This window comes from Brassica napus, chromosome C1 (assembly GCF_020379485.1).
Source record: "Brassica napus cultivar Da-Ae chromosome C1, Da-Ae, whole genome shotgun sequence".
In the NCBI taxonomy this organism is placed as follows: domain Eukaryota; kingdom Viridiplantae; phylum Streptophyta; class Magnoliopsida; order Brassicales; family Brassicaceae; genus Brassica; species Brassica napus.
The window spans coordinates 38513470-38528122 of record NC_063444.1 but is presented as its reverse complement, the minus strand read 5'-3'; the positions used below and the strand labels follow the sequence as shown (position 1 = coordinate 38528122).

Genomic DNA, 14653 nt, shown 5'->3' with positions numbered 1-14653 from the left:
GAAACGTGCATTATTTTATCGCTCTTGATTTTATTGTTAGAAAGATATGGTGCAAATATTTAGGAAACAAAATATTTTAAAAAGAACCATAGATATAACAGTGGCACAACTTGTAATATAATCTCAATTTCTGCTAATATTTTACGTGTTAGTAAAACTAAAGGGTATATAAAAATGTATTTTAGTTTTAATAGAATATATGATTGTTTCAGGTTGTAGAAATTTCTAGAAGGCTAGATAAATGGAGTAACAAGAAGCCAAAAATAATTTTTGAATGATGTAATTAAGTTTTGGTATTCAATAAACCCAAAATATGATTTTTGTCCAAATATTTACATGTATGCGTTAATAAAAATGAATATTAACATTTTGTTATGAACGATTATGTGGATGTCCATGTAGGTCCATAAGCTCAAGGTTCTAAACCCTAGTTTGTATTGCTATATATATGTATCGTTGTGTATGGGGCAATAATAATATTAACCGATTTTCTCTTTCTCTTTAGCCGCTAAGCAAACTCTAAAAGCCTAATCATCTAACCGATGGCTCCAATCTCCTCGTCTTCACTATTAATTAAGATAAGTACTATTTAATATTTTGTAAACAACGTCTACATATCGTCTTCTTATAACATGTCTTATGAAATATATGGGATCAATTGTATTTTTCGTTCATAAGAACGTGAACAACCGTATAGTTTGTTTGATTTGATGATAGTTAATTTAATGTTTCAAAAGATTTTTATGACTGTCAATTTAAAACCCTTTTAGCATTGAAAAACGAATCATAAGAGTGTCGTATTGTATTAATCAGTTCTTAACAAACACATGATTTATTTTATATCATTGGTATCAATGTAATCTTTATATTTGATTGATATGAATTTGGAATTTATTTTTTGTTTGTCTAATGTTGAGTATTAGCCATGTTTCATGAGCAAAGGTCTGAATAATTCAGGGTTATGTGTTTACAAAAGAGGAGTTTAATAAGAAGTTTACAAGACAACAAGCAACGAGCTTAATTCATTCCAATCATCGAGATAAGCTACATGATTCCTCCCTTTCTTAATAATTTAAAATCAGCTAATAAAAACACATATTGATCTTTGTGGAGCCGCTAAGTCTCTCGTAGTATATATGTCTCGTCGTTTGATGTGCTTTGTCAATAATAATTTCATGAACAATTGAACTCATTAATTAGATGTATAAGCATCAAATTATTGTGACCTAATTCTAGAAAATTGTTATTAAAGGAACTTGAGCTTGTTAGTTGATTATTGAATTATGCCCCTATTACTTTATTGATGCTTGATATTCTAACGATATATTTTTTTTGGGTTTGATTATTTGTTTTTATTGGTTACATTTATTGAAACCTTTTTATATCGTCAAAACCCTAGATGTCTAAGATGCGGTTGACTTGCCAAAACCGTAGTAAATCTCGTCAAATCGTAGAATGTAGTAAAGATATGATCGACTTGCCAAGATCTGCAGCTTATATTATAATATTTTATTGATTTAAAATCTAAATATACATTTCTTTTTTTTTTTGTAACTGACCTTCTTAATATAAACTGCAAAAAATAAAAATGTTTACAAATGCCCATGAGGCATTAGTGAGTGAGCCTAGCCCATAGAAACTCATATTTTAATAACCCAACTAACCCAAGTAAATGACTAAGCCCATGAAGCTCATAGCCCAGTAGAATTAAGAAAGAGATGAGGGAATGGTATTGGACGATCGAGGAACGGAGAAGTCGGAGAGCTACGGTGCTGGTGTCTTCAGTCAACGAATCCACAGTTGCATCATTGCAGAAGCTTTTTTAGGGTTTGTGCTTCTAAAGCTTTGGATCCTACTCCGTATCTGATGATCTATTATGGAGAAGATGCAGTCTATTGAACGAAACCGATTTGTATGGAGCCGTTGATTGCGTTCGTTCCATAACCAGTAGATTGAAGCTTGCCATCCAAGGAGAATCAGAGATCGAGTAGTACTTGGTGGTGGTAGAGACAGAATTTGGTTTAGAGAGCTCTCCCATGTTCGATCAGGCCTAAGTCTACACCTTCCCGCGACAAGTTTCCAAATCTCGAACGCAAAGTCACAGTCCCAGTACAAGTGGTCTCGCGATTCATCAGTTGAGTTGCAGAGGAGACATAGAGATGGTACCTGTATACCCCAGCCAATCAACCGGTCTCGAGTTGGGAATCTGTTTTGCACTACAAGCCACACATGGAAGCTCTGCCGTGGAATACGTCTTGAGGTCCAGACTGCAGGCCACCAAGAAACTTCACCAACCTCTCCACACAGGTAATGATACACCTCCCCCGTACTGAATTTCTCATTCCGCTTGCCTTTAATCTCCCACTCGTAGAAGTCCGGCTCATCTGTGAACTGGACCGTGGTGATGTAGGAGAGAACTTGCAATTGACGGTCTGTTCTTGCTGCAGGTAGCCGCCAAGCTCCATCATGATGCAGCGATGCCAAAGTAGCATCTTTTGGAATTCCTAGTCGACTTCTTCCTCCTTCCAAGTAGTCCTGCAGTCTCCCAAAAGGGCTCCAATTATCAATCCAGAATCTGCCTCTCTCTCCATTCTGAATCCGAAGATGAATGAAAGGGTAAGCCTCATTATTTAATTTTAACAGTTTGTTTGCTAGCCAAGAAAAGTTTTGTGAAGGGTTTCGTAATAGATAAAATAGAGAACAATATCATATCGCAAACGGTTTTGTTTTATGGTTTGGTTGGTTAATTATTTCAAATCGACCGATTTATTTATTACTGGTATTTCAAATTTTGTGAACAATGTGTATAAATCAGTTTTGTACATTGATATTTACTAACAAATAGCCATGTTTTATGAGTAAATTTTAAGTATTTCAAGGCCAATTATCTACAAGAAATCAGCTGAGAAACATGAATGGTTGGATCTTTGATCTCGGTTGTACATCTCTTTATTAAGATAAGTATCTCAGTTTTTCATGCTTTATATAAAAAGTTAATAAAATTTTGATAGGTAAAATCATTTACATGAAAATTGATACATGTGATATCAATTTATTTTTAGTAAATTGACTCGTGGGATAAAGAACCTTGTTAAATAGCGTAAAAGTAAGAAACTAGTACATATAATAATTACTATATGAGTATTAATTATTTCTTTATATAATAAAATGCTTATGTTAAAACATATTTTCTATAGTTTGAAATAATTTTATTATTATATTTCATTACTATTATATAGAGTTTTAAGTTTAAAACTTGACCTTAAAAGATCCATATTTTGGAAAACAATCCAAAGAAAGGTAAAATCACAACAAAAAAAAAAGAGATTACCTAAAACTCATTATGTATTTTGCATCTATAGATTACAAGACGTGACGTCTATAAATAAATCTTAACTAAGTTGGATGTTAATTTTTTTTTTTTTTGTAACACGGATGTTAAATTTAAAAGAAAAAAAAATTAAAAGAAAATTTTAATGATGCATACATATTGGAAAAGATAACAGGACCTGGAGTTTATAAATATCTAAGCTTATAACTATATTTTGTCTCCTTGAGACTAAGAAAATAATGAGTTATTGATGTAAGATGATAAATCACGTCTAGTTGATTATGATCCTTCTCTTGAAGAGAATATAACATTTATACTAAAAAAAAAAATCCATGCAAATAGTATTGTTCAAGAAAATGAACATAAAAGTTGTTGTCAACGTGAGTGTGGATATAAATAAGGTCAAGATCCAAAGTGTTTCTCTTTAAAGGACATTAACTCACTTGAAGTTGAAAAAATAAAGATGGTAATTAAGAAAATATATGATTTAATCATCTAAAGATGAAAGAAAACTAACGTGAGTACAATACAAGGCAATATAGAACTTATAAAATGTTTAAGAAGAAGATATATATGAAGGGGAAATTACATGTTTACCACTTTCATGTTAACTCTTTTCATTTTTACCATCAATAAAGGGACATTTTCAAAAATACATTATTCGTTAAGTGGCAAAAAACTCTTATGCACTTATTTTTTATATATATAATAAATAAATATTCAAATAAATAAAAATCTAAAAAAACAAAAATAATTTTTTTAACTTTTTTTCGAATTATACTATTTCGAAATTCAAACCCTAAACCCTAAAACTCAAATCTAAACCCTAAACCATCAATTCTAAACCCTTTTTTTTAATACGAACCCTAAACCCTAAACCATCAATCCTAAACCCTTTTTTTTGAAATACGAACCCTAAACCCTGAAACATCAACTCTAAACCCTAAACCCCGAAACATCAGCTCTAAACCCTAAACCCTAAACCTTCAGCTCTAAACCCTAAACATCAACTCTAAACCCTAAACTTAAACTCTAAACCCTAAACCATCAACACTAAACCCTAAACTATCAACACTAAACCCTAAACCCTAAAAAGTAAATTCTAAACCCTAAACCCTAAAAAATTAACCCTAAACCCTAAAACATCAACTCTAAACCCTAAAACCTAAACTTTCAACTCTAAACCCTAAGTCTGAAACCCTAAACCCTAAAACCCTAGAGTTGATATTTTAGGGTTTAGATATGAATGTTTAGAGTTTTAGGGTTTAGGGTTTAGGGTTTACGCTTAGGGTTTAGAGTTGATGTTTTAGGGTTTAGATTTGAAGATTTAGGGTTCAAATTTCAGAAAAATATAGTGTTAAGGGTTTAGGGTTTACGTTTAGGGTTTAGAGTTGATGTTTTAGAGTTTAGATTTGAAGGTTTGGAGTTTAGGGTTTAGAGTTGATGTTTCATGGTTTAGGGTTTAGAGTTGATGATTTAGGGTTTAAAGTTGATGTTTTAAGTTTATATTTAGGGTTTAGGGTTTACATTTAGGGTTTAGAGTTAATGTTTTAGGGTTTAGATTTGAAGGTTTTGGGTTTAGGGTTTAGAGTTGATGTTTCGGGGTTTAGGGTTTAGAGTTGATGTTTCATGGTTTAGGGTTTAGAGTCGATGATTTAGGGTTTAGAGTTGATGTTTTAAGTTTAGATTAGTTAACCATATGTTTTTTTTTGTTAATGTTAATCAAAAGGTTATATATTTTTTTTACCTTTCACTAAAGATGAGAGTAAAAGTGGTTAGTGTAAACATGAAAATTGATACTTTGAAAATGGTAATTTTGGCAATTTCCAATATATGAATGCTCCAGAAGAGTGCATAAATATCAATACACAAAAAAGTGATCTGAAATCTTTAATGTATTAAATTCTCATAAGTCTCAAAGTAAGAAGGATCTATGAAAGAATACATAACCCGAATAGTGTATATTGTTGATTCAAAAATGAGATTCATTCAAGATTGATAAACCTGTAATAGTATCATCTCGAGGGGGAGATTTAAAGAATATCACATTTTATATTAAGTGAAACATCTAGAAGATTATGTTTTATTAAGCTGAGATTGATGAATCCTTCATAAAGTAAATCCATATAAATCTAAGACAAATTATACTGACACTAAGCAAAAGAAATGTTAAATTCATTTTAAATTAGAAATATTTCTTAAAAAGTATAGTCGAGTAAGTGTCTACATCTTTTTAATGTATTGTACTATACAATGACTAGAAAATGGAGATAAATGAAATAGTAAACCAGAAGTTTACTAAAAGTGTAATGTTTGGCAAATCGGTTATGCCATCCTGATTTAGTAATGTTGCGATAGATAATCATATGGACATTCGTTGAAGAACCAGAAGATTCTTACGAATGATTTGCTATATGCTGCTTACTTACAAGGCAAAACAAGAATACAGTTTTCACCAGTCAAATAGATTTGGATTCTATTTATACAAGGAGCTATTTGTGGGCTTGATCACCCACTGGTGGACTGATCATCCACCATATGCATCAACAAGAAGGTTGTATGTAACCTTGTCATAGATCCGCAACCTGATGTTTGCGAGACTAATTGGTAATACTGGTAAAATCACAATCCTTTGATGATTATTTTATGCATGTATGGATACCTGATAAAATCTTGTAGCTAATGTTCATATTTAAGATGTAGCAGCATTGATTCGCATAATGCCAAAGAGTAATTAATAACTCTCCCCATCAAATTGGTTTTGGGTTAGGAACCAAAGATCCATATTTAGAAAATTTGGATAAGTTGTAGTTGCTCCACCACACCGTTAAAAGATGGGACCTCAAAGGAGGTTATTAATATGTTGGATGTGATCTCCATTGATGAAGATTTTATAAATTGTATTTAAAGAATCATAGTTAGTCTATCCAACATTAAGAAAAGAAAATAAACAGCTGGAGAATGAATGAGTTGGATGAATTATCATTGATCCTCAGACTAAAGAGTGTAGATAGTAGTCCAAAATGAATGTATGGAGATAATTCTATTACAAAGATTAACATATGAGTTGCCAGACTCATTTACTGACCCTAAGAGTGATTAAGTCATAAGTACCAGCTGTAAATGCTCCAATTAAAATGGATATTCCAGAAGGAAAATATCAAACTGCTAATGAGTCTAAAGAGCGCTTGAAGCGTGAAAGACCTATCAGTTCCAAATAACTTAATCCTCGGAAAAGAAAAGGAGCATAATGAGAATGACAGAATCGAGGAATGAAATATTAAGGATCTCGAAAAGAGATAGAAAACATGACAAGAAAGAATTTAGGTACCGGAGAATAAAGAAATCTCAAATAGCTATGTCATGTCTGAACAATATGAACCGATATCAAATCGATGTCGTGAATACTTATGCATGCAATGTAGCAGTTGATGAAAATCAAAGTGTACACAAAGGAAATGATAGGCCAAAATGGAAATAAGCAATAGATGAAGGATTAAATCTCTTGGAAAGAGAAGAGTATTCGGACCGATAGTCGGTACACCTAATGGTGCAAAACCAGTGGCACACAAATCGGTCTTTATGTGAAAGAATGAATGAGATGATGAAAAGTTGTAAGATGCAAAAGAGTAGTTGCACAATAGTTCTCACAAAGACCTGAAATAATTATAAGAAACACATCATCACGTGGTGGAAGCATCAACTTTCAAGTTTTTTTAGTCTGACAAGAATTGAAAGCCACTGGAAATGACAATTATGCCAGTGATCCAAAATAATATAAAATGCAAGTAGCAGTAAACCCCATAAGAATTTGGACTGCTAGAAGCAGTAAATGCTAGTTCTCGAGAACATTTCCGTGTGAGTAAATTGGGCATATAAATGAAATAGTTTGTGGTCATGAAGTACCATAATATTGAAAATTTATTGATCTCTTTCATGATTGAAAGATGTGATTCCGTATAACAAGAAGAATAGTCATAATTGTAACTTTTACGAGTAACATTTAGATATATTAAATCAACGTTTTTATAAATAATCTCTATTATTAAAAGAGAAGTAACATTTAAAATTACCCCTTGGTTTTCAAACTTATTTACACTTCCATGCCACTAACTAATTATTAAATTGCCTATTTTAGTGTTTGTCTTTTTCTGTTTTATTAATGCATTTTTCCTAAACTGAAGTACAATAAATGAAGTGTCATTTATTTCAAAAATACTTCCAATAATCTAGCTAAACATTAAATTATATTTAATCAAGGCCAAAAATGTAAAAAAAGATGTCCATTATTATGGGTTGGTTATTTTTAATTTTGGCATAATTAACTATGTCGAAAAAACACAAGAAAATGTTATAAAATACATAATATAAAACACAAAATGTAAATGATATATTGAATTTTGAATCGTATAAATAAAATATAATTATAGATAACAACTTTATTTTACATTAAATTTTTGATCCATAAAAAATACATTCGCACGAACATACCCGTCATATTTTAAAAATATAGATGATACAATCGACAGGTCAAAAGATAAAATAAAAGTATTCATTATTAATTATAAAATTATTTTGTTTAAAATGCTAAAAATTATTTAATACAGGTAAATTTAAAAATATATATTTATTGTTACAAAAAAATATATACTTACATTTATATAAGGTAAACATATATATTTTTAAAAAATAAAAAAAAATATCCGCGCGGGTGCGCGGATCAAGCTCTAGTGATACATTATAAGAATAAGATACACTAGTTGTTGACTTTCTTCGGTCAAACTATATGGTTTAAAGGAATTTAAATACTGTTTTATTCAGTTTGAAATAAACAGTGGAATCCAAATGATAATAATGAAGTAGAAGAAATATGATGTGGATTACATATATGGCAATTTTTAAGTTTTTATCTTAAAAATATATTTCAAAAACTAAAATGAACAAAACAGTATTTTTTATTTTAAAAATTTTAATTTTATTTTATTTTTTAAATTTTGAAATCCTATCCCCAAAACTCCACTTCTCAACTCTAAACCTTAAACTCTAAACCTTAAATCTTAAACCCTAAACCCTAAACCCCGCTCCTTAGCTCTAAACTCTAATATCTAGTTTAATTAACCCTATAGGTATAAATGTATATTTACTTCTTTTGATAAAACATTTAAATCTATTTTGGTTATTTTTTTAAGGTCTATATTTGTGACAAAAACCCTAAATTCTCTTTCGCCCTAAAAAAAAAAAGATTGTCTTCAGCCGCCGCTCGCCACCCTCGCAAAGGTAGTGAGTGACGACTAGACAGTATGTGGGGGTGTATCTAAACAATTCACCAATCATATAATAATGTCAAACGTTGTGCGTATTTGAATGAAAACCAAAAAGACAACAAAAAATATATTATTTTGTCGTCTTTTTAACATAAAAGCGGTCCGTACCGCATCAAATTAGGGGAATTATGATAATCCAAGTGCGGGTTTATGTATATATATGATTTTCAGTTTTATATATGTACTAGATCCTGATCCGCCCTTAAATTTAACTTTTTTTAGTAATTTAATTTTTATATTTGTATTTCTTTTTTTGTATAATATTTTATTAAATAATTAATAAAAAGTTATAATAATTGTATTAAAATAGTTGGACCACATCTATATAAATAGGTCATGTTCCTGTTTTAATTGAATAGACTAGGATAAGACATGCACCTTGCGCAGGGTTAGTTTATTTGTATATATTATTGATAATTTTTTTTATATATGTGATCATTTTATTTAATTATATATATAAAATATTTTTTGTTGTTATTATATAATTTCTTTCCCATGGATCAGATCATTTTTATTAAAAATAATGGAACAAAAATATAATTAATATATCATGGGTTGATCGGATTGGACATCAAACAAATTATGACATAAAAACCTTATTTTTTCCATCGAACACATTCTTGAAAAAAGTGAACAGTATTGTTTTCACAGTTGAATTATTTTGACTTTTATCTTCCATATGGTTTTGAAAGCTTTCAAATCAACCATCAAATTGATACATGTCATTTTAATGTTTTTAGTCGTATACTTAAGGAAAACTTACATTTTTGTAATTTAAAATCATTTTAAAAAATTCAAAATATAACATCTAAGAAAAAATCTAACATATAAGAAAAATCTAACATATAAGGTGTCATCATTTTTGTATTTTAAAGTCGTTTTTAAAAAAAAATAACATATAAGGTTTTTTCATTTTTGTAATTTAAAGTCATTTTAATAAATTCAAAATATAACATATAAGAAAAAAACTAATTTTTTATTATATGGTTAATGTGATTGTTTATTTTTTTTAATAATATAAAATTAAACAAAATGAAGAAGGATGCAAAATTGTTATCAAATCTTTATTATTCATAATCATTAATTGCCATATATATGTAAATCATATTAGGTAATTTCATAGCTTTTATTTAGGGAACGAATACACACTTCTTATATTTTAGGTTAATATAATGTTCTCTAGTTGACATTAAACAAATTATGACATAAAAACCTTATTTTTTTTCTCGAGCACAATTTTGAAAAAGTGAATAGTATTGTTTTCACAGTTGAATTATTTTGACTTTTAACTTACATATGGTTTTGAGTTGAATTATTTTGACTTTTAGCTTACATATGGTTTTGAAAGCTTTCAAATCAACCATCGAACTGATACATGTCATTTTAATGTTTTTAGTCGTATACTTAAGGAAAACTTACATTTTTGTAATTTAAAGTTGTTTTAAAAAATTCAAAATATAACATATAAGAAAAAAATCTAACATATAAGGTGTCCTCATTTTTGTATTTTAAAGTCGTTTTAAAAAAAAAAATAACATATAAGGTTTCCTCATTTTTGTAATTTAAAGTCATTTTAAAAAATTCAAAATATAACATATAAGAAAAAATCTAATTTTTTATTATATGGTTAATGTGATTTTTTATCTTTTTAATAATATAAAATTAAACAAAAATGAAGAAGGATGCAAAAATTGTTATCAAATCTTTATTATTCATAATCATTAATTGTCATATATATGTAAATCATATTAGGTAATTCTGTAGCTTTTATTTAAGGAAAGAATACACACTTCTTATATTTTAGGTTAATATAATGTTCTCTAGTGAATATTAAAAAATTACGACATAAAAACCTTATTTTTTTCAGCGAACACATTCTTGAAAAAAATGAACAGTATTGTTTTCAGAGTTGAATTATTTTGACTTTTATCTTCTATATGGTTTTGAAAGCTTTCAAATCAACTATCAAATTGATACATGTCATTTTAATTTTTTTAGTCGTATATTTAAGGAAAACTTACATTTTTGTAATTTAAAGCCGTTTTAAAAAAAATTCAAAATATAACATATAAGAAAATTCTAACATATAGGAAAAATATAACATATAAGGTGTCCTCATTTTTGTATTTTAAAGTCGTTTAAAAAATATATATAACATATAAAAGTTTCTTCATTTTTGTAATTTAAAGTCATTTTTAAAAATTCAAAATATAACATATAAGAAAAAAATCTAAATTTTTTATTATATGGTTAATGTGATTGTTTAAGTTTTTTTAATAATATAAATTTAAACAAAAATGAAGAAGGATGCAAAAATTGTTATCAAATCTTTATTATTCATAATCATTAATTCCCGTATATATGTAAATCATATTAGGTAATTCCGTAGCTTTTATTTAAGGAAAGAATACACACTTTATATATTTTAGGTTAATATAATGTTCTATAGTGTTATATAATTATGGAATAATGTGACACCATTAGATTAAACTATACTTTATATTAAATGCTCTAGAATTCTTTGAAATAGAATTTAGAAGGCATTTAGAGTGCCACATAAGATTTGGGGGTTTTTTTAATTAATACAAAATTAAGGTTCTAATTTTTCAAATGCTTCTCAATTAATATATAGGAGATATGCAAAATATTTGAATTGATTTTTAAAATATTTGAATGGTTATTACTTTTAAAAATCTAATAAAATGCCTAAAACAATTAAATATTAAAGTACAAAATTATATGGCATTGCGTATTTATCCGGAACAGGAGAGTCGAACCAAACTAAACCTCTTTTTTTGATCTGTGTTTGGATTTTACTATCCGAACAAATCTTATTTCTCTAGAACCCAAGAATCAAAACCAAATTTATATTTCACATTATTTTTAATATTTTTCTTACAAAACTACAAAATATTTTTCAGCAATTAAACATTATTCTCTATTGATTACTTTATCAAAATTACATTTATCAAACGCATTTCACTTTAAGACATATTATTTTATAATTTATTTATTATGTTAATATATTATTTATATAATTTAAATATATTCTACATTTTGTACCAATATTATTTTATCTAAATAATCATCAAGTACCGCAAATATGTATTATCACCAATCAAACAATATTCTTCACTGTTTTTTATTTTACGTATCATTCTAGTTTCGCATGAACCGCAGTTACTTTAATTCTGCACCGTCACCATTGGGAGCCAAATAATACACAACACCACACATCCTTAGGCGATAATCTAATAACAGAACAGTACCCCACAAATAAAATAAGAGAGAGCTCTTCATGGATTCGTCTCAAAACGATGGCTTATACGAACAGCTCCTCCACCCTCAGTCTGATGGAACGGTGCCACTTTCTCCTTCGACGGAGTCTAGAAACGGCGAGCTAGAGAGAGTGCTTTCCGACGTTGAAACACCGTTGTTTCACCGCCTTCGTAAGGCCACGATGATTGAATCCAAGCTTCTCTTCAAACTTGCTGCGCCTGCGGTCATCGTGTACATGATTAACTACATGATGTCCATGTCCACTCAAATATTCCCCGGCCATCTCGGAAACCTAGAACTCGCTGCAGCTTCTCTTGGTAACACCGGGATAAAAACCTTCGCATACGGTCTCATGGTAAAAAGAAAATCCATAACATAGATGTCCTCATTTATATATGTCTTTATGCTCTATTTTGCATGTGTTATGTCTTTTTGAGATGAATTTTTTTTTTTGGATATTCTCAGTTAGGGATGGGTAGTGCGGTAGAAACGTTGTGTGGTCAAGCGTTTGGAGGTAGAAAATACGAGATGCTTGGCATATATCTCCGGAGATCCACCGTGTTGCTCACTCTCGCCGGCGTTCTCCTAACGTTAATCTACGTCTTCTCCAAACCCATTTTGCTTTTCCTCGGAGAGTCGCCGGAGATAGCTTCCGCCGCGTCTATCTTCGTATACGGCCTTATCCCTCAAATCTTTGCCTACGCCGTTAACTTCCCTATCCAAAAGTTTCTACAGTCGCAAAGCATCGTTGCTCCGAGTGCTTACATCTCAACGGCCACGCTCTTCGTTCACCTTCTCTTAAGCTGGCTCGCTATATACAAGCTTGGCATGGGGCTTCTTGGAGCGTCGCTGGTGCTCAGCCTCTCGTGGTGGAGTATTGTGGTGGCTCAGTTTGTTTACATCGTTACGAGTGATCGGTGTCGTGAGACGTGGAGAGGGTTTAGTGTGCAGGCGTTCTCGGGGCTACCGAGTTTTTTCAAACTCTCCGCCGCCTCCGCCGTGATGCTATGCCTTGAAACTGTAGAAGCCGGAAAACCGGACTGACATAAACGATAGAATAAAAGCGATGTTAAGGAAATAAACGAATGTAAAAGACGAATACAAGAACGATAAGAAATCGTATTCGCAAAGAGACATGGAGTCGATATATGATCTCTTTCCTTAACTCAAAATATTTGCTCCGTTAGTGAGACGGGACTGTACGAATATAGAGTCCCAGGATACAACCATGGCAGACGAATCACGCCTCACTCGTGATCGCCCTATCGAACTATAAACTCTACGAAACACTCTCTAGACTTCCGTAACTAATGCCGCACGTGCGCACGTCGGCGGAAATCTCGCAAGGATCTCGGAGGCGAGGCGTTACGAAACTTCCTCCGCAAGATCTTTTCTCGTTTAAACTTATCGTCAAGAAGAGAGACAGCGTGTTGTTTTTAAACGAACTACGTGTTGTTTAAAATAAAACGTTGAGCTTAACTTGGTCCAAAAAGAATATTCTTATCGGGCCGGAGGCCAAGACCCAAGACCCAAGACCCAAGACCCAAGACCCACGCCCACGCCCGGCCGGACGGCGGCGGCGGCGCGCGCGTGGGGAGCTCTCTCTTCCTCTGAGCTGTTTAACCTCTCATGTCATGAAGACATATATATACTCCTCAAAATCAACTCTCCCAACCAATGTGGGATGTTGTTAACTTCATTTCATTAAAGCCAACAAGGCTTTTTATAAGAACCCATAGGCCCATTTCGTTTTCACATTTTGCCATATATTATTTGAGCCATTAGGCTTAATAATTAGGTCCAACAATCCCCCACATGAATAGAAATGACTCTTCTAAAACATATGCAGACTAAATGCAGACTCGATAGACTCTAAAAACTATACTTATTCTAATCTTTACTAGACTAGACAAACTTATCGAGAGTGTTTGCGAAAAATTCACTGTGTTTGAGTTGGTGGCATTTTTAAGCCTTGAACCACTCATAGTTAATATCTGTCGGGTTTACTTTACCAGAAGGTGAACATGATGTCTTGAACCAACCGGTGTTTTATGTAAACCGAGACAACATGCATAACACAGCTTCATTTTCTCGTAGAACTTAGTTCTCTATTGTGTTCATTGTGGCCCTGAACTTTCCTGGTTTTCATGAGTGAACTTAGAGAATATAGCCTTGCATTCATTCTCCTAGAAACGGCCCCATTTCACACTCATTAGGTGATTGACCATGAAAAGTATTGAGTAATACTCCGCTTAGAAGCTATGGAATCATTAAAAGCTTATGCTTATCCTTTACACATTTGTTAGCACTTTTCTCATCTTAGGAGCTGGGAATAGACTACTTTGTCTCAAGTGCTTTGGTTAGATTCTGCTTGATTTTGTTTTCCCTTTGAACCTACGTCTTGGGATCTCCAGTCATGATAGGTAGGGTTGCAATCACGCATCCTCATTCGTTATAGGCTTTAAACCCATTCCTTTTGATGATTTAGCAACAACATCTCGTGGCAAACCTTTAGTAAATGGATCCGCTAGGTTGTCAGCCGATTTGATGTAGTCTACTGTGATTACACCAGTTGAGATAAGTTGTCTAATGGTTTTATGTCGTCTTCTGATGTGACGAGATTTACCATTGTAGAGATTATTCTGAGCCCGAGCTATTGCCGATTGACTATCACAATGTATGCGTATGGCTGGCACAGGTTTCTCCCACATAGGAATAT

At 31.2% G+C, this 14653-nt stretch overlaps 2 protein-coding genes across 3 annotated transcripts in view; both read left to right on the top strand.

Moving 5' to 3' along the window:
• LOC106405793 (protein DETOXIFICATION 40) overlaps positions 1 to 14653 on the top strand; it is a 60777-nt gene that overhangs the window by 21428 nt on the left and 24696 nt on the right. The gene's annotated exons all lie outside the window — the stretch shown is intronic.
• On the top strand, positions 11881 to 13106 carry LOC125580228 (protein DETOXIFICATION 40-like). Its single transcript, XM_048744446.1, has 2 exons — positions 11881 to 12289; positions 12400 to 13106. The coding sequence occupies exons 1-2, from the start codon at positions 11954 to 11956 to the stop codon at positions 12976 to 12978; spliced, it is 915 nt and encodes a 304-aa protein (XP_048600403.1). The 5' UTR covers positions 11881 to 11953; the 3' UTR covers positions 12979 to 13106.

Bases quoted from the DNA above. Each gene is read 5' to 3' on its own strand.
- LOC125580228 (XM_048744446.1), top strand. From the start codon at position 11,954: ATGGATTCGTCTCAAAACGATGGCTTATACGAACAGCTCCTCCACCCT. The intron at 12,290-12,399 runs GTAAAAAGAAAA...GGATATTCTCAG, and splicing joins CCTTCGCATACGGTCTCATG to TTAGGGATGGGTAGTGCGGT.